The sequence below is a fragment of the Mustela erminea genome, chromosome 18 (genome assembly GCF_009829155.1).
Source record: "Mustela erminea isolate mMusErm1 chromosome 18, mMusErm1.Pri, whole genome shotgun sequence".
In the NCBI taxonomy this organism is placed as follows: Eukaryota; Metazoa; Chordata; class Mammalia; order Carnivora; family Mustelidae; genus Mustela; species Mustela erminea.
In genome coordinates, this window is record NC_045631.1 from 2,197,883 (window position 1) to 2,216,974 (window position 19,092).

General features: G+C 61.3%; 4 protein-coding genes across 13 annotated transcripts; all 4 read left to right on the forward strand.

Annotated features, from left to right (window-relative positions):
* The first annotated feature begins 1,094 nt into the window (after positions 1 to 1,094).
* Positions 1,095 to 3,153, forward strand: SPEM2 (SPEM family member 2). Its single transcript, XM_032321423.1, has 3 exons — positions 1,095 to 1,345; positions 1,512 to 1,569; positions 1,722 to 3,153. The coding sequence occupies exons 1-3, from the start codon at positions 1,208 to 1,210 to the stop codon at positions 3,065 to 3,067; spliced, it is 1,542 nt and encodes a 513-aa protein (XP_032177314.1). The 5' UTR covers positions 1,095 to 1,207; the 3' UTR covers positions 3,068 to 3,153.
* Positions 3,154 to 3,691: 538 nt separating this feature from the next.
* SPEM3 (SPEM family member 3) lies at positions 3,692 to 8,235 on the forward strand. Of its 8 annotated transcripts, none has more exons than XM_032321416.1 (5): positions 3,692 to 3,913; positions 4,056 to 4,113; positions 4,212 to 4,930; positions 5,027 to 5,250; positions 5,296 to 8,235. In XM_032321416.1, exons 1-5 carry the CDS (start codon positions 3,776 to 3,778, stop codon positions 8,075 to 8,077), a joined length of 3,921 nt encoding a protein of 1,306 aa, XP_032177307.1. In that variant the 5' UTR covers positions 3,692 to 3,775; the 3' UTR covers positions 8,078 to 8,235. The 8 variants fall into 8 exon arrangements, with proteins under 8 accessions (XP_032177307.1, XP_032177306.1, XP_032177308.1 ...); XM_032321415.1 differs by having other exon boundaries at positions 5,027 to 5,166; positions 5,212 to 8,234; XM_032321417.1 differs by having other exon boundaries at positions 4,212 to 4,789; positions 4,838 to 4,909; positions 5,006 to 8,234.
* A 1,753-nt stretch (positions 8,236 to 9,988) lies between these two features.
* Positions 9,989 to 12,829, forward strand: TMEM102 (transmembrane protein 102). The gene is made up of 2 exons (XM_032321372.1): positions 9,989 to 10,760; positions 10,863 to 12,829. The coding sequence occupies exons 1-2, from the start codon at positions 10,547 to 10,549 to the stop codon at positions 12,176 to 12,178; spliced, it is 1,530 nt and encodes a 509-aa protein (XP_032177263.1). The 5' UTR covers positions 9,989 to 10,546; the 3' UTR covers positions 12,179 to 12,829.
* Positions 12,830 to 13,119: 290 nt separating this feature from the next.
* Positions 13,120 to 19,071, forward strand: FGF11 (fibroblast growth factor 11). Of its 3 annotated transcripts, none has more exons than XM_032321373.1 (5): positions 13,120 to 14,423; positions 16,105 to 16,215; positions 16,417 to 16,520; positions 16,790 to 16,988; positions 17,274 to 19,071. In XM_032321373.1, the coding sequence occupies exons 1-5, from the start codon at positions 14,231 to 14,233 to the stop codon at positions 17,342 to 17,344; spliced, it is 678 nt and encodes a 225-aa protein (XP_032177264.1). In that variant the 5' UTR covers positions 13,120 to 14,230; the 3' UTR covers positions 17,345 to 19,071. The 3 variants fall into 3 exon arrangements, with proteins under 3 accessions (XP_032177264.1, XP_032177265.1, XP_032177266.1); XM_032321374.1 differs by lacking the exon at positions 13,120 to 14,423 and adding an exon at positions 14,437 to 15,171; XM_032321375.1 differs by lacking the exon at positions 13,120 to 14,423 and adding an exon at positions 15,346 to 15,556.
* The last annotated feature ends 21 nt before the right edge of the window (positions 19,072 to 19,092 follow it).

Sequence of the window (19,092 nt, forward strand, 5' to 3'; positions counted from 1 at the left end):
ACACACACATGCACACGCATGCGGACATGCGGACACGCACATGGCCGCCGGTGCGCCTGGGAACCGAAGCCATGTGAGTGCTCCCCTGCCAAAGGCCGCGGACCCCACCTTCCGTAGCAGATGCGTGCGCGGAATGTGGACAGACAGGCCTTCTGAGCAACAGAGCAACAGGCCTGTTGCTCTGTTCGCTTTCAGCCGACATCATTGATCACTTTGATCCCGTTCAGTGAGTGAGTATCGAGCACCCACTACGTGTTTAGGGGCTCGAAGGGGAACGCCCACTGGATGTTGCCTTATTCCGTTCGAGTTGTTCACCCATCGTGCAGACAAATGACTCAAGGACCCCAGGGCGCCACTTCCAGGGGCCCCAGTCATGAACCTGCTTCTGAACAAGTCTCCTTTGTCAACAATGACATCTCTTTGTGCTTTGTGAATTTCGGGAGGTTTTCTTAAGGGGGCATCTAACAGTTCTCCGGCTGGGAGGTCTAGGTCAGTGGGAGGGCAATTGGTTAGGAAGCAAAAAGAGCATGGTCGGGGGGTGGTCCCTGGCAGATGAAAGCAACCGGGGCGAGTGGGAAGTCAGTCTTGCTCCGAAGCGAGGGGACCAGTGGGCTTGGTGACCACACTATGTCGGCTGCAATCCTTGGCCAGAAGGGGTGGGGGAGGGTAGGTGCTAGACGAATCATCGCAGTGAAACAGGAAGGACGGGGAGGGAACAGCACAGTGGAGTGACCCCGGGGGGACCCTTGCTGTCACCCTAGCTGCTAGCCCCAAGTAGGCATGGGTCGAGGGGACAAACTCCACAAGCTGCCATGATGTCTCATGAGGACGACGACTTGGAGGAAATTCTTTATGGACCGTTCGAGCCCTGTGAAAACCGTCTTACAACTATAGCGACCCTATTTTCAACTCACGAATCCGGTGGCGACTTAAGCAGGCCCCTGTGGGAGACAGAGACAGACTGAGCTCTGGGATATCCGGGGACAGGGGCCCCATCAAGTGGCAGCCAAGGGCGGCCATGGCCATCTAAGGGCGAGCCGTGTGGATAAGAGTGGCCACCTCTGCATTGTGACTCCCCACAATGTGCCTCATTATGACCCAGACCCCTCACCAGCTGGTAGCTGTCCCCAGGTCCCAGCATGAGTACAGTGTGGTTGGGGCTTGGGGGGGGGGGCGGTGGCCCAGGTGGCCCTAGGGCCCCCCCACCATGGAAAACCAGCTCTGGTATGACAACGTGGGGTGCTGTAATCAGTATCAGGAACATCCGCAGGATCCCGAAGATGTGCTGCTTCTGCTGGTGGGCCTTGTCATCCTGGTGAACATTGCGATCAACGTGGTGACCATGGTCAGTGCTGGCGGCGGGCCGCCCCCACAGGCAAAGAGGGTGGGGGGGGGGGGCACCTGCACCTGCAGGAGTGTGCTCTTGGCTGGGAGCCAGGTAGGAGTGTGGCAGGGCGGGGTGCGGGTAGAGAGACGCTCGGTCCTCATTCCCGCCCTCCCCCCACCCCCAGATGTGGCATGGACTCCAGAATGTCTTAGACAAGATGATCTCTTGGACTAATCAGAAAAGTAAGTATGGCAGTAAGAGAGGTCGGGGACATGGCCCCCTTCCTCCCACCCCATCGTCACCAGCCACAACCCGAGAAACCTATGCCGTCCTGTTCCCAACCCCGAGCTCTTTTGACAGTCGTCCCGACCTCACGGACTCTTGTCACCCCCAGATGAAACCTCCCAGCCTTGTGAAAGTCCCACCAAGGATCCCCCTGCCAAGCCCCAAGACGTCCACGTCCACTGCACCCTGGAGCCCATGGAAGTGAAGCTGGCCCGGCCGGTGTGCTACCCGTCCTCCTCTTACCACCATCTCCGCAGCTCCCGCTCCTGCCGCCGCCGCCCCCGCCGCCACCGCCACCGCCACCGCCCCCGCAGCCGCGGCCCTCGCCAACGCCACGGCCACGGTCACCGCCACCACCACCACCACCACCACGACTCTTGCAGCCACCAGTGGGGGCTGAAGAACCAGAAGCATTTCTGCCACAACCGCTCAGCCTTCCGCAGCCACCATCAAGGCCGCAAGATGTCCCAGCTGCGGGTGGTGCCCTCCTTCGGGGGCGACCTGGACTCCTACCTGGAGGAGGAGGACCTGGCCTTCCCACACCCCAAGTACCCACGGGGCGGCTGGGGAGGGCTTTACCCGCAGAGGGGCCTGCCCTCCAACGTGGGGCTGTGGGGCCGCCGGGGCGGGATCCTGGCCAGTCTGCCCCCGCCCTCCCTCTACCTCTCGCCCGAGCTGCGCCGCATGCCCAAGCGTGTGGAGGCCAAGTCGGAGCTGCGGCTGCAGTCCTGCGGGCCCCACTGCTCCCAGTCCCGAGTCTGGGGCAGCATGGAGGTAGAGCAGTGGGCCTCACCTCCACCGCCCCTCCGCCGGCTGCCCCCCAATCCCTCCTGGGTCCCCGCAGGGTTCAGCCCTTACCCCTCGAGCGGCCAGCTCCTCTATGACTCCTGGGACCAGCGGCGGCGGGGTCTGGAGGGCTCTGAGCCGCCGCCCGCCCTGGTGCCCCGGGGCTCCCGGCCCGAGGCCCGTGAGCACTGCTCCCCCCAGGCGCACCGGCGGAGCGTCCCCGGCCACACTTACAGCCAGCCCAGCCGCAGCCCGCACCCGTCCACGGGCCACCTGAGCTACAATGCCCGCGAGCCCCACGAGGTCCGGCGTCGGGCGGCCGAGTGGGCTGAGGCACTGCCGGCTCGGCACCCTCTGACGACTTCCACCTCCCTCACCATGCTGGGCGAGACCACCTACCAACGGGCCCCAGCCCCCTGCTCGGCCCTGCTCCCCCATTCCTCCCAGCCCCTGCCTGAAGCCCAGGTCCCCGAGCCCCCCCAGCCCCAGCCCACCTTCCTGCCGCTCAGCAGGAACCCGGGGGGCACTGCCAGCTGCCAGGTCTACGACAGCCTGGAGCTAAAGCGGCAGGTGCAGGAGAGCCGAGCGCGGGCCAACTCGCTGCCCCCGCCCTCCGCCTCGGCCTCGAGGCCATCGCTGCACCGGAGCCGGACCGGGAAGCTTCACTGACCCGCAGCAACAGGGGGGGTGCCACACAGAGAGGCAGGAATAAAGAGCAACAGAGTTCGGAAAGCACTGTGGTGTGTTCTGCGGCTGGGAAGGGTCCCTCCTCCTGTCAGCCTGCGTCCCCGTGGCTGTGGCCTCCGTCCCCCCTGGTAGGACCCTGGTTCCACCCCGTGCTGCCCTACGGGGCCCTTGCAGCCAGGAGACTGGGAGACCTCCACCAGCTCTGGGCGGCTGCTCTCCCTGGTCCGTAAGTGGGCTCTGCGGCTCAGCCCCACACGACACCCAGAAGGTCAGATTCCAGGCCCGTGCGTCCTACGTCCGCTTAGATCCAGGGCCACTGCCCCATGGAGGGCAGGGAGAAGGCCAAGGCTCTGAAGCCAAGGTCTTCCCAGCCTCGAGAGTGGCCGAGGGGACGGATTGCGTGAGTGTTCGAGGGAGCAAGGTAGGGCAGTGAGGGAACAGAGGAGGAATGAGGGCCCCAGGGCAGGGCGCTGGCTTTCAGTCCCGCTGGACTTTGGGGACTCAGGTGAGGAGAACCTGGTACCAGAGCAGGCCGTCCTAGGCCCTCCATTTCCTCACCTCCCTCATTGTGACCCAACACCTGCCCCATTGTGACCCAGTCCCTCACCCCCTCCCCCAAGACAGGAGTCTGGCTCCTAGTGAGTATGTGGGGGCCACGGGGGGGCCCAGGTAGTCCTGGGACCCCCGGCCATGGGTGAGCGAGCCCACCACGGAGCTCAAGTGTGCTCTGGCACCAACCCCAGGAAGTGCCAGGACCTCGGAGACTCTATTCTTCTGATTCTGGGCAGTGTCATTTTGCTCAACGTGGGGATCAACGTGGTGACTCTGGTCAGGGCGGGGACAACAGGGTTGGGGGAGCCCCGTGGTGGGAAGGGGCCGAGGTGGGTGGGCTGCCGGGATGGGGCTGAGCACGGGCTGGGCGGCAGGGCTCACCGCATGTCCGGGCTCCCCCCTCCCCTGCTCCCCTCAGCTCTGGAGGCATTTGAAGAGCTCCCTGCGGATCCTTTTCCATCATTTTTTCCCCAAAGGTGAGTGGACCTCAGCAGGGCCTCAAGGAATGTGGGGCAATCCCCTCTCTCAGCCCCTCAGGAGCCCTGGCCTTGCCCCCTCCCCACTGTGCCCGCAGACAAGCATCCCAGCTCTGCAGGCGGCCATCCCATGTGTACCCGCTGCTCCATGGACCCCAAGAACCTGTGTTCGAGAGTCTCCTCCCGCTTCCACCGTCGCCCCGGCTTCCTGGCCGGGCACCCTAACCATCTCAACTCCTGGATTCCAGACATGAACGACGAGAAAGCTTCTGGGTGCTGCTGGGTGCCGCCTCCATGTGGACACACCGGGGCTCCTGTGGACGCTCCCTGGGGACCGTGGAAGGAGGGGGTGATGGGAGCTGGGGAAGCCTCCCAGGTCACAGCCTTAAAGGCCCAGGCCCCCTTTATCTCCAGGCACCAGACACCTTCCCAGTTCCCCAGGATGAGCACGATGGACGTGGTTCCCCTCCTCTTGCCCCATGAGAGCAAGACCAACACCCCAGACTATGACCCACCCCGTGTCCCCGCCCAGACCCACACCCACTCCCCTGCCCATACCCCTGAGCACACCACAGCCCAGACCCAGACCTCCTTCCCAGCCCATGGACCTGAGCACACCAACCCCAGGGCTCAGGCCTCCTTCCCAGCCCATGGACCTGAGCACACCACCCCCAGGGCCCAGGCCTCCTTCCCAGCCCATACCCTGGAGCACACCACCCCCAAGGCCCGTGCCTCCTCCTTAGCCCATGCCCCCGAGCACACCACCCCCCAGGCCCAGACCCTCCAAGCCCATGGACCTGAGCACACCACCCCCAGGGCCCAGACCTCCTTCCCAGCCCACACCCTGGAGCACACCACACCCAGGGCCCGTGCCTCCTCCATAGCCCATGCCCCTGAGCACACCACCCCCCAGACCCAGACCTTCCCAGCCCACAGACCTGAGCACACCACCCCCAGGGCCCAGACCTCCTTCCCAGCCCGCACTCCGGAGCACACCACCCCCAGGGCCCGTGCCTCCTCCTTAGCCCATGCCCCTGAGCACACCACCCCCCAGGCCCAGACCTTCCCAACCCATAGACCTGAGCACACCACCCCCAGGGCCCAGACCTCCTTCCCAGCCCACACCCCTGACCACACCACCCCTGGGGCCCACTCTTCCTCCCTAGCCCATGCCCCTGACCACACCCCCCAGGCACAGACCTCCTTCCCAACTCACACCCCTGAGCACACCACCCCCCAGGCCGACCCAGCTCACACCCTTGAGTATAACCCACCGCAGGCCCAGATCCATTCCCCAGCCCAAGCCCTCGAATACCACTCCCTTCAGGCCCATACCTACTCCGTAGCCCTCACCCCTGAGCACATCACCCCCCAAGCCCATGCCGCTGAACACACCCCAGCCCCAGTCCATGGCCCCGAGCACACCGCAGTCCAGGCCCATACCTACTCCCCAGGCTTTACCCCTGAGCACACACAGCCCACTCCTGCCCAGGCCCAGAACCCTGAGCACCCCTCAGCCCATCCCCTGGGTCACACCCCTGAGCATGTAATAGCCCACAGCCCAGCCTGCACTCCAGCCCATGCTCATCTAACCCACACCCATGCACCTCACCCCCTGGTGCCCTCTCCCGCCTCTGCCCCAGCCCCTCCCCCAACGACCCTTGTCGCAGCCCCTCTCCCAACCCCTGGCCCAATCTCTGTCCCAGCGCCTGGCCCAACTCTGGTCATGACCCTGACGACCACTCCTGTCCCCACTCCAGTCTCTGTCACCACCCGTACCCCCATCCTAACTCCTATTCCGTCTACACTGACTGCCTTTGGCCAAGACCTCTCCACTGGCCACGTGGTCTACGATGCCCGCAGGGTGAAGCAGAGCGTACACCATATGTGCCCCCCTCCGCCCTCTGGGTATTCCAGAAAGGACATGGGCACCCTCCGCAGGCCCCAAGAGGGGCAGGATCTGGACAGCTCTGGTACAGCGGAGCCAACAACAAAGCAACCCAACAGGGACAGTGCCAAGCACTCCACAGGCTCCGTCCTGGGCTACCTGGAGTTGGGAAATGTGGAATGGAAGATCTCGAATGATGCCAAAGACAAGTTCTTGCAGCCCAAGATCTTCCCTTATCTTAGCTTCCATCCCTGCAGTTCAGAGAGGAGACGCACAGACTCTCAGACTCCGGTCTACCCCAAATTCCTCGTCTACTCCAAGGAGGCCACACCTTCTCAGCGTTGCTTTCATTCTCCGACCACTACCCAGAGCTCAGTGAGCACCATCTCTCCCCCGTGCACTCTTTCTCTGCCCCTTATGTCCCCCAGATCCTTTGTCCCTCATCAAGCCTCCAACCACCAGCAGCTCTCCGACTCAGTGCGACCCCCCACCTTTCCCCCGACCTCCAAATCTTCTCAGTCCGTCTCCTCTTCCCAGTTCCCCATCCCTCCGCACTTCTCCAAGACTTTCCAACCTCCAATTCCACCCCAGCCCCCTAAACTTCAGGGGAGTCTGGGCCTCAACCAAGATTCTGGCCTCCAAAGGACTTCAAGCCTTTCAAAGGACTTGAGAGTTCCAAGGAACCCAGGCCTTGCTGAAGATCCAGGCCTAAACAAGCCCCCAGGCCCTACTCTAGACTCTTCTCTCTGCAAGAGTCCGAGCCCTTCTCAAGATTCTGGACTTCACAAGAATCTGGTCATTACCCAAGATTCTGGCCCCCAAAAGAGCCTAGGTCCTACTCAAAATGCAGCTATCTTTAGAAGCCCATGTCTCACCCAACCTTGTAACCTCCACAAGGACATACCATTTCCCCAAACTTCCGACACTCAGAGGAGTTCAGGCTTTATGCAAAACTCTGGCGTCTATAGGAATCTAGAACAAAACCAAGAGACTATACACCATAAAAGGCAAGATCTCTCCCAGACAACAGGCCTCCATAATAGTGCGGGACCCTCTCAAGATTCTGGAATTTACAAGAGCACAGGTCATGCTCATGAGCTGGAAGTCTCCAGGAGCCTAGGCCTTCCCCAAGATCCTTGCCCACAGAAGAGCCTATACCAAGAATCTGAAGTCAACAGGTGCTCAGGCTTGATCCAAACCTCTGGTCTCCTTAAGGGCTCAGGCCTTACCCAAGACTCCGGAGACTACAAGAGTCCAGGCCTGACACAAGCCATTGAAGTCGAAAGGAGATGTGGCCGGACACAAGACGTTGGAATTTACAGGAGCCCAGAATATACCCAAGACCCTAACTTCCACCAGTACCCAGGAATTAATCAAGATCCTGGCCCCCATAGGGGCCCAGCCTTTACGCAAGACCATATTCTCCCCAAGACTCAAAGTCTTATTAGGGAATCCAGCCTCCACAAGGATTCACCCCTTATCTCACATCCCAACCACCCCAAGAACCCAGGCCTTGCTCTAAGTACCGACTCAGAACAAGTCTTGGGCCTCCCTCAGACCCCAAAGTCCTCACTGTGCCCGAAGTCATGTGCATCCGAGCAGGCTCCCCAGAAGGAAGACCCACAACAGCGCCTTCCATGGCCGCCTGTCCCACCTAGTCAGAACTCCAGCTCACCCAAGCCCCCGGCGGTGATCTACAATGACCTGCAAACCTTCTCAGAGGTCCCTTTGCTAATTGAGCTGCAGCCATCCTCCCGGCGAGCAGGTGGCCAAGACTGGGCATACCGTCCCGTGGATCCGGTGCCTTCAGCCTCCCAGAGCTATCGCCAGATGTCTATGCCTCCCAAAGTCAACTGGAAGCCCTACTGCCCTGGGTCAGGCACCCGAGTCGGGCATGTGGTCTTCGATGCCCGCCAGAGACAGTTTGGGGTGGGCAGGGACAAGTGTGAAGCTCTGTCTCCCAGACGCAGTCGCCAAGAGGCATGCAGCAACCCCCCGGAGACCACCAAGGAGTGGGGATATCAGAGTGTGATGAGAACCTTGGAGAAAGAGGGGGCAAAGGTGCATCAGGAATAAAGAGGCAAGAGAACGATTGTGTGGTTGTTTGGGGACATCCCACCCTAGCCCTGTTCCTGATGCTGTGGCCCCCCACAGGGCCCAATGAGGGCTGCTACTCTATCCCTGCCCCTGTTTCTCCTGCATCCCTGTGTGGTGGAACCCCAAGGCCCAGAGCTGCCTCGTCCAATACAGTGGCCATGAGCCAAATATGGCTGTTAAAACATAAATTAATTAAAATTAAAAATTTAGGGGCGCCTGGGTGGCTCAGTGGGTTAAGCCGCTGCCTTTGGCTCAGGTCATGATCTCAGGGTCCTGGGATCGAGTCCCGCATCGGGCTCTCTGCTCAGCAGGGAGCCTGCTTCCCTCTCTCTCTCTGCCTGCCTCTCCATCTACTTGTGATTTCTCTCTGTCAAATAAATAAATAAATAAATAAAATTAAGAATTTAGGGGCGCCTGGCTGGCTCAGTCAGTAGAACACGTGACTCTCGATCTCAGGGTCGGGAGTTCAAGCCCCATGTTGGGCATGCATGGAGCCTACTTAAAAAAAGGAAAGAAAAAAAATTTAAAATTCCGTTCTGTCTCATTACCTACATTTTAAGTGCCTGGTAGCCATATGTGGCTACTGTATTGGATGGCACAGATTTAGAACCTTTCCACTGTCACAGAAAAACCTATCGGACAGCAATGCTTTACAGTTTACAGAAACTTTCCTTTCCCTTGTCACTCAAACCCAGCATCTTCAAAGCTTGCACAGAACCCAGAGAACTTAGTTGTTTTCAATGTGATGACAGGCCACCCTCTGGGGAGGAGGGAAGGAGTAGGGACACCCTATACCCGATTGCCCCTCAGACTGTGACAAAGACCCTAGCCTTTAGTCTTCCCCCATCTGGTCTCTCAGGTCACAACCAGGTATATGGAAACCTGCCTCCCCCATTCTGAGCTGTGTTTTGGGCCTCAAGGTTGCTGAGGGCGAAGAGATTTCTTTGTCAGGGACTCAGAACCCCTGAGATCGGGGCTCCCCAAATCAAGCTTGATTCTGAGTCCCCTTCTACGCAGCTCTTTGCTGCAGACATGGGCCGACCTCACCTTGGACATGGTCCTTCCAGGGAGGGGTGCAAAGGGAATGTCAGAAATCCTGGTCTGGTGGTGGACTGGTCTGGTCTGCGGGCCTGTCCCTGGTTCCCTGTGGTTCTGTCTTCTCATTCTGGGTCCCAGGCTCATCCTGGGCTAGAGCTGTATCTCTGGTGGCCATGGTCACTGAAAGTGATTTCCTCCGGAGAGCGTTCCACTGCCCTGCCCCAGCCTGGCTGGGATTTTCCTCTGGACTTGATTTTCAGTGCTGATAACACTTCTGTGTGGGCGCATGAGCTGGCCGATGGGAGGTGTGTTCCCTGCCAGCACTTATGGGTCCGAGGTGGGCATCGCCAATACCTATGTCCCTTCCCTGAGCCAGATGTTTTTTCCTGGGTCACCACCTGTGTGTGCTTGACTGACACTGACCCGGAAGGGATGGCTTGGCACCCAGCTGGGAGCCCCTCTCCAACACCTCTCTGGCCGCTCCCTACCACGTGCAGCCTTTATAGGCTGCAGTCTCATCTCTCAAATGAAGGTTATGATTGCGTGGACGACCCCTCCTAGATTTAAGCGACCAGGACTCCTGTACTCCCACAAGAGATGCAGAGGCCCCTATTACCCCCCAGACCCCTGGGGTACGTCCCCCTTTATTATTTGCTCTTCGGAGCCATCCTGTTCCAACCCCACGGAATGTTCACGTGGGCCTGACCTGGGCTTGAAAGTCACAGGAGTTGATCTCCACAGAAACTACAACTTCCATCAGACACTACTTCAGCGGAACAGGAAAGGATGCAGGGGCGTGGCCTCAGCGCCCGGGCAGCTCGGGAGACAAACTACAACCCCCAGCACAGCGCGAGAGCTCAGCGGCGCGGAGCGCGACTGATCTCCGGCAGGAGCCGGGGCCGGGCCGGAACTGCCCGGACGGCCTCCAGAAGGGGGCGTGGCCCCAGCTTGGGGGCGTGGCCTCGGGCTCCAGGAAGAAGATACCTGTTGAATCCTTACGTCTGCTGCCTGCCCACCCCTTGCAGCTATCCCGAAGAGGGCAGCCGCAGACCACAAGCGGCTTCCGAAAGAGAGGTAAGGGGAGGCGGACCAGGGGCGGCGGCGGCGACTATCAACATCCCGTCGGAGGGCCCAACAGCTACTTTTTACCTGCTGAGTCAGGTGAGCCTTTCCATGGGGGCGGGGACCAGCATTTGAGAAAAGGGCAACGGCGTTGGAGGTATTTATTTGTTCGGTTTCAAGACTAAATTTAGAGCCCTTCAGCTGCAAACCCTTTGACTAACTGTGTCTGGGGCACTCCGGCGGCCTCGGGAGGAGAGAAGAACGCGGGCGGCTTTTTGGCCGCAGAGGAGCGGCCCGTCTAAGCGTCCTCCCGTCCGTGTTTTCCCTGGCCCCAAACGGCTGAGCCACATGGCTTCGGCGGTCTGGGGGAGTGCGCCCTGGTGGGGCCCGCCGCCCCCAGCCCCAGCCCGGCCGCTCACCGACATAGACTTCTGCTCCGGGGCGCAGCTGCAGGAACTAACGCAGCTGATCCAGGAGCTCGGTGTGCAGGAGAGCTGGAGTGACGCGCCCAAGCCGGGACCCGATCTCCTCCGGGCCAAGGACTTCGTCTTCTCCTTGCTGGGTAAGTCACTCTCCCCGCCTCCGGCCGTTCGCAGCCTTGAGCCCCGCCCCACCCCGCCCGGGGCTTTGGGCCTTGCCCTCCCCAACCCGTCTCTTCCCGTAGGTCTCGTTCACCGTCGGGACCCCCGGTTTCCTCCCCAAGCAGAGCTCTTGCTGCTTCGTGGTGGGATTCGCGAGGGCTCCCTGGATCTGGGACCTGCACCCCTAGGTCCTTACATCCGGGGACCTCATTACGACGCCGGCTTTACACTTCTAGTGCCCGTGTTTTCGCTAGACGGCACTGGGCAGGAGTTCCAACTGGATGCGGAGTCCTGTTCCGCGTGGCTTTGCCTCCCAGAGCAGGTCCGCGGAACCTCGATCCGGGAGGCTTGGCGGGATTGCCTAGGACCTCCAGTCCCAGGAGGACGTGACTCCATCCGCCGAACCAAAAGTGAAGGAGGTCCCGAGGGCCCCCAAACCTCCATGGACCAGCACGGTTATGTCACTGAACCTGAGCCAAAGATGTCTTTGGAAAAACTCTCTAGTAACGTTTCCCAGCCCGAGCCGCCTGAGCAAAACAGAATCGATCATGGCTTTTCCACCCCACTGAAAAACCTGAATGGTGATGTCAGGAAAGCAGCCATCCTCAGCCCAGTCCCACCGCCGTCGGAGGACTGGGAGACTTGGCCCACACTTTGCCCCATCCAGGTATCTGCGTGGTTCTTTGCTTCACTGGCCGCGGTGGCTGAGTCCCTGTTCCCCGTCCCGGGTGCCCCACGCTTGGTTCACGCCGCCCGCCACGCGGGGTTCACCACCGTCCTCCTGGCCACGCCGGGGCCGCCGCGCCGCGTCCTGCTCTTCGACCTGATTCCCGTGGTGTCCGTGGCCGGCTGGCCCGATGGTGCTCGGAGCCACTCGTGGGCCGGCCCGCTGGCCCCCGAGTCGTCATCCTTCTACCTGGTGCCCGGCGGCCACACCGAGGGGCTGGGCGCCTCCGGCTGGCAGCTCTGCTTCGCCCGCCAGGAGCTGGCGCTCAAGGCGCGCATACCCGCTCCGCTGCTGCAAGCGCACGCGGCGGCCCAGGCGCTGCTGCGCCCGCTGGTGGCCGGGACTCGGGCCGCGGCGCCCTACCTCCTGCGGACGCTGCTCTACTGGGCGTGCGAGCGGCTACCCGCGCTCTATCTCGCGCGGCCCGAGAACGCGGGCGCCTGCTGCCTCGGGCTGCTGGATGAGCTGGGCCGCGTGCTCGAGGCCGGGACGCTGCCCCACTATTTTCTGAGCGGCCAGAAGCTCCGCGCGGGGGATGGCGCCGCTGTGCTGCTCGGGGCGTTGGCCCGGCTCCGCGGGGACCCAGCCCAGGCCCTGCGCGCCGCGGTGGAGGAGGCGAAGGCTGCACGCAAGGGGGGCGGCTTAGCTGGCGTGGGAGGCGGGGCCCATTAAAGACGCTGTTCCTACCCGCGTGGAAAGGTGCTTCTGTTGGCCATGGGGATGTGGCGGGGGCTGCTAGCCCCTCGCCGAGGAGAGACACTTGAGCGTCCTGAGTCCAAAGAGCACCGCAGAGAAGGCCTCGCGGTTTCCTCCCCATCCTCCTGCCCCGTCCCTGGCACCGGTCGTCCCATTTCTAGCCCAGATCTGTGGCCAGCACCCCTCCCGGCTCAGCGCATCCTCCGGCCACCATCTTCCCAATTTTTATGGTCTTTTGGGAGTCAGTAGGGAAGGAGTGGAGGTGCACATTTGCTGACAAAACGCAGCAGGAAGGTGTGGAGACCAGGGACTGACCAGTTTGGCTCCCACAAAATCGGAGAGATTAAGAAGACCAGGCCAGGTTATGCCCCGGGCTGGATCTCACCACCACCCCTCCCCTCTGCAGTTAGACCCCACTTTCCTCATTCAGTTCTGCCCTCCCAGGCTGGGCAGTAGGGTCCCTTTTTCCATTCTCCCAGCGTCCGCCATTCCATCCATCTTAAGCTGAACCTCTCCTCCCCATCCAGGGTTCCGTTCAGTGCAGTCACCTCCTTGTCTCTCCTCCTCTGAACCCCAAGACGTGCAGCCTTGCCTTGGCTCCGCCTGCCTCTAAGACCGTCCCCACTCCCTGCCTCCAAGGAACCCCAGGGTTCCGCCCGCCCGGCTGCACCCCCCTCTTTCCCGGCGTCTCCGCCCCCTGCCCCGCCCCCGGGCCGGCTCTCAGAGGAGGGGGAGCTGCTGTCGCCGCCGCCGCCGCCTCAGCTCCCCACTGCCGCTGCCGCTGCTGCCGCCGCCGCCGCCGCCGCTCTGCTTGGTCCAGCCGCCCGGCCCGGTGCTCTGACTTCGCCGGACCAGGGCGCTCTGCGGAGACACCCTTACCCCTTCCTGGGGTCCGGGGCGCCTAGCCCGGCGTGGGGGGAAGCTCCGCTGGCGAGGGACAGGGAGGGAGGAGCCTGGAACCGGAGCCAGCGCCACCCGTCGCCGGATCAACAAGACAGGACAGGTTGAGGGGCGTCGGGGAAGGAAGAGGGGTGCTGTAGGCTGTCCCGGGGAAGACGAGAAGCCCTGTCGCAGAAAGCCCTGATGCACTCTGACTTGTAGGGGGCCTGTTCACAGTTGGGAACCGGTGTTAACGTGGGTGCACTCCTCTCGGGGGGCTGATTGGATTGGAGGGCGTGGGATCTAAACAGCACCAGCTGTCCCCGAGGAAATTAAGGGGCAGCCCGGGGTGGGGGGGGGGGGAAACAAAACCGGATGCTCCTTATCTCGAGGTGACAGAAGCCCTCCAGACAAGCCCTAGGAAGGGCGGATTTGGAGGTGACTTCAAAAGGGGTGGAGGGTGACAAGGTGAGGAAAGGGGCACAGCAGCTGGAACCATGTACCATTAGAAATGGAGGTGACTTGGTGAAAAAAAGGTATGGCCCAGAGATAGGGTCCGGGAACCCCTAATCGCTGAACAGGGACAGCCTGGGTTTTCCCAGACAGTTTTGGGGGACTCCATTGAAAAAGTGGGGGATCCTTTCCACTTAGAGGGTGGCAAAGACACCAAGGTTGAGTTCCTCCCTGACATTGGCAGTGCCCCAGCAGGGATGGGGTTGAGTTAATACATCAACGCTAATGACCCGCACCCTTTAGGTTACAAGAGTGGATTTGGGAGGAGTGCGGGTCCCCAGAAAGGGTGGACTATTGGAAACACATCTTGCAAATTTTGAGGGTCTTGACTTTGGCCTAAGGGAAGTGAGGACAGGGACAGTGAAGAACAGGGTAGTTTCCAGTAGGGGACAAAAGTCGAGGGTGGGGTCAACAGATACACAGGGCGCTGGGGCCAGTGGAGCTAACACGGGGCCCAAGGGTGGGAGCTGGCGGCTGGGGGTTGGGGGTGCCTGGGGCTTATCCTCAGGTCCCCTGGGTGAGGCGGTGAGTTGGGACCCCAGCGTGGAGAGGATGCCCTGGTGAGCGGGCTTCTCTTGAGGAGCCCAGCGCGCTCCGGGCCCCTGCCAGTTTGGGGGTGTCTCCTCCCGGGGCGCCATGGCGGCTCTGGCCAGTAGCCTGATTCGGCAGAAGCGGGAGGTCCGTGAGCCCGGGGGCAGCCGGCCCGTGTCGGCGCAGCGGCGCGTGTGTCCCCGCGGCACCAAGTCCCTTTGCCAGAAGCAGCTCCTCATCCTGCTGTCCAAGGTGCGACTGTGCGGGGGGCGGCCCGCGCGGCCGGACCGTGGCCCTGGTGAGTGGCTAGAGCGGGGTCTCCCGGCCTGGGGTCTCTCCGCCTGGGAGGTTGAGGCCAGGGACTCCGAAGGATGGGGCCCGACTGAGGGGGGGTTCCCCGAAAGTGGAAGGGGGTGGGCCAGGACCTCAGAGTCTCTGCCAGACGATGCCTCAGTTTCCCTTCTCTTTTGCCCATAACCCGGAGTCTCCTTGCTGTCGAGGGCAAGGGGAAGGCTTGGGGGGCTAGGTCTGGCGCTCCCAAGCCTCGGGGCTCCGGCCTGCCGCCCCCCACCCCCCACCCAACGCAGGAGTCTCCACCCCCACCGTCCACCGCCTACGTGCCGGCTCTCGCGATTCTTTCCATGCCGGGTGGAGGGGCCTGGGGGTTCCGGACGCCTGGGTCACCCCGAGGGTTTCTGCAGTTCTGGCAGCCCCGCCCCCGCCCCGGTTCTCCCGCTCCTCCACGCCTTGGCTCCGTTCCTGCTGGCCGAGCCTGTGTGGCTCGGCGCCAATCTCCCCAGCTCTCCCCCGGGTGTCCTTGCAGCTACCTCGCCGGCCCGCCCCTCTGTGCGCCCTCCTCGATGACCTGCGCCTCGAGAGGGGCGCCGGCCACTCCCCATTACCCCTACGCGGCTCCGAAAGCGGATCCCCCATGCTCGGGGGGACCCTCTGCCGCGAGGAACTCAGACCCTGTACGGGGCTAGAGACCCGCGCGGAGACTGGGGGGTCGTACCACCTCCGAGGGGGTACGGGGAAGTCGGCCGAGAGTAAGCGACCGGGCGGGAGAGTGGCGAGGGTTGGCGCGTGGTCCCCGTCCAGGCACGACTGGCAGGAGTCCCTCTGGGCCCACTCCCGCCTGCTCCCAGCTCCCCCAGGGGCAGCCCCCTCGTGCCCTCCTCCCCCCGCCGCCGGCCCTCCGCCGGCCCTCCGTAGTGGTACGGTCCGCAGCCCACCCTCTGAGTGGGACCCGGCCCCCACGTGACTCCGCCCGGCTGGCCAGCTCCCCGGCCCCCTTCCCCCATTTCCTAGGGTTTGGTACCGAATGTCCCCCACCTCAGGCGGGTTACCTGGCTGCAGGGGAGAGGCTGGGCCTCAGGGAGGGCCGGGCCCCCGCGAGACCGCGGACTGACAGACAGACAGACAGACAGATGGGTCAGTGTCAGACAGGCCGGCACTGGGCCAAGGCAAGGCCCGCGCCAAGCGAGCGGCAGCCGCAGCAGCAGGTGCTGAGTCAGCGTCGGGCCCAGTCCCACCCCCACTCCTGAGGGGGCGCCCCGACCCTGTGGTCCCCTGCCACCGCCCCACAGTTACAAACACTGGCCCTTCTGCAGTCCTGCCTGCTTCCCTCCGTCCTCTGCCTTCTGATGGCTCCCCTCTTCTTCTTCCCTCATCTCCCTTCCCCCACTTCTGGTGGAGCTGTAGAGTAGGAATTAAGCCATTTAAATAAATTTCAATAAATTAAGCCAGAAAGCTGGAGGTTAGAGGAAGCAGAAGGGACCCACACCGGGGCTTCCTCTGGAGTCAGAGAGAGATGGGAGAGAGCCTGCTTGGAGGATCAGAGAGCTGGGGCCCTGGGACCCTTGACCTCCCGGTGCATTCTCCCCTCTTTCTTTCCTCCCATCCCGCCAAGTGGAGGAATGATTCTGGGAACAGAGATGTCATTTTCGAAGATGAATCTCTCTCTCTCTCTCTCTCTCCAGAGCCTCAGCTCAAAGGCATCGTCACCAAACTGTTCTGCCGCCAAGGTTTCTACCTCCAGGCGAATCCTGATGGGAGCATTCAGGGGACCCCAGAGGACACCAGCTCCTTCAGTGAGAGGAGAGGCCAGCGGCTGGGTGGGAAGGGAGAATGTGGGGACAGGAGGGGACCATCCTATTCCCACTTCCGGTGTCGTTGTTTTCTGTCTGGCTCTTTGGCCCCCAAGGGAAGCAGTGGAACTGGGCTGGGTGTGGGGGAGGTGGGCTGCAGGCCTGAGGCCCCCAGCACTGATGCCCCCCTCTCCCCACCCCCAGCCCACTTCAACCTGATCCCTGTGGGGCTCCGTGTGGTCACCATCCAGAGTGCCAAGCTGGGTCACTACATGGCCATGAACGCTGAGGGGCTGCTGTACAGCTCGGTGAGACGGCAAGGATGAGTGGCCTGGGGTTTGCCCCCCCAGTCTAGTTTCCTTTTATTCCAGCCCCCTGCCCCCCAAATATAGGGGGCGACCAGACTCCCCCTCACCCTCCCTTTCCCCTGGTGTCTGCATGGAGTGAGAAGTGGGACCTCCCAGCCCCAAACGTGTGGATTCTGTCCTGGCTCTTGGTCTTCCCAGGGCCCCCTTCTGTCCAGTGATATGTCTTTTTGTGTCTCTTTGTGGGCCTTTCTGGGTCTCTGTCTCCTCAGCCACATTTCACAGCTGAGTGTCGCTTTAAGGAATGCGTCTTCGAGAACTACTACGTTCTGTATGCCTCCGCGCTCTACCGCCAGCGCCGCTCTGGCCGGGCCTGGTACCTGGGCCTGGACAAGGAGGGCCGAGTCATGAAGGGAAATCGAGTCAAGAAAACCAAGGCAGCTGCCCACTTTGTGCCCAAGCTCCTGGAGGGTGAGTAGGGACTGCGGAAAAGCTGGGCCACATGGGAGGGTACTGGCCTTGATGTGGACATTGAGTGACACACCAATCAGGGCCTGCGAGTATCCAGGAGGACACCTGTTATACCAAGTCAAGCCAGGAAGGCTTTGGCCTTTGGGGGTTTGGGGAGCCCTCCTCCTGTGGGCTGGGGTTCCCAGAGGATGAGTGTTGGGGAAGGGCACCCTTTCAGAGCTCTGATTCCTTCTAGCTGTCTCCGGGCCTAATTCTCCTTCCTGCTCCTCTCTCTCCCCTTCACAGTGGCCATGTACCGGGAGCCTTCTCTCCACAGTGTCCCTGAGACCTCCCCTTCCAGTCCCCCTGCCCCCTGAAATGTAGTCCGTGGACTGGAGGCTCCCTGCCCTTGCACGGAGCCGGCCACTCTCACAGCCTGTCCCCTAGCCCTGCTCCCGGCCCTGCCCCAAACCCTGCCGCCATACTCATGCCCTGAGCAGCCAAGTCCCAGCGGGTACTCTATCCTAAGGGAGCCGAGGGGCTGGCTGTGACTCCCCGCCATCCCTGACCCCAGGCTTCCAGCTCCTGGGAGGAGTTCAGAGAGGGGGATTCTGAAAATGGTCCTCGGTGATCACTTCTTTCCTTCCACACAGCCCCTCAAAGCCTTTTCCCAAGAAGGCCCAAGGGGGGATCCAAAGCCGAGAGAACAGCACCCCGGGCTCAGTCAATTCCTATAGCCCTATGCCCTCTTCATTGCCACTGAGCCATAGATTTATAGGTCCACGGGAGCTCAGGATCAGTTTCCTTTTTGCCCGACTCCACCTCCTGCCTTGTTCTGGTCGGGTTCTGGAACACCAGGCACCCTGGCCAGGGCCCTTTTTGCACTAAGGCTCTGTGCTGGAATGCTGGCATGCTGCCAGGCTCTGCTCTGGATCCAGCAGGCTTCTGTCCTTGACCCAGATGGACCCCTGGTTTCCAGGTAGAGGGAGGCTAGATTTGAGCCGTGTCCAGCTCCTGGCCTTGGCCTGAACTAGGACCAGTCTCAGATCACCACAGTTTTAACTTTCTTATCCCAAAGACACCCAATTCTAGAGCATGGGTTTCTAGACGCACATGGAGCCATAGGTCCTTCTGAATCTCAGCTCTAGGACATAGACCACGACTCTCAGCCCTTCCCTCCAGCATGGAACCGGGGCCTATACAGCCATATTAGTGCTCATAGAGACCCCCCCCTCCTACCTTCTCTAGTAACACCTATCACAGGTGAGCTCCAGAAAGAACCCAGCTCTGATTCACTAAGAACTTTGTTGATGACTCAAGAAACACTTCTGGTTTTTCCTAGATTTTCTAAAAATCCGATTCTTCCTATAGAACGCTAACCTTGTTTTTACATGCCGTTTCTAGCTCGGGCAGCTCAGCTGGGGTCTGCCAGGGAAACGGAGTCTGAGGAAGGGCAGAGGAGTGTGGGAAGGAATCTTCGCCCATAGCAGGGAAGCTGGGATGGCCAAGGGGCTAAAACCATGGCATTATTTTGGCAGTGCCTGGGTTGGGGGCACGTGAACACTTAGCTACCTCAGCAGGAATTCCTTCCAGATCCCCTTTAAAGCTGAGGTCTCTAAGGTAATGGATCTAGAATGAAAAGAACAAACAGGACACAGCGTTGCTCCCCAGTGCAGGACCTCAATTCAGCAATAAGTTCTGCCCCTCTCCCCTACAAGTCAGGCCAAGGACGGTGACGGCCCCTTGGGCTCTGAGACCTCACATAACCCCAGAGCTTCTAACTTAATAGAACTTGCTTTACCTTACAGCTTATAACTTCAGCTAAGTTTTAGGTACCCAAAAAGGGCCTGATAAGATTTTTCTGAAAAGCGTGGAGCGCTAGGGGCAGGCCTGAAAAATATCGGGAGCCCACCAGTGAACTAGGAGGGGGACTCGGAGTAGCCTCAGACCCTAAAGGGAGGGGCTCTATTTCTCGCTTGTTGCAAGAGGGGTACATACTCCCCTGGCCCGCAAGACCCCCGCTCAGGATCAACCCATCTCCTGGCTGCTCCCAGGGGACGGGGTCTCCACTCCATGCTTTCTCAATTAAAGAAGATTTATACAACTGAAGCGTCGTCTGTCGTCT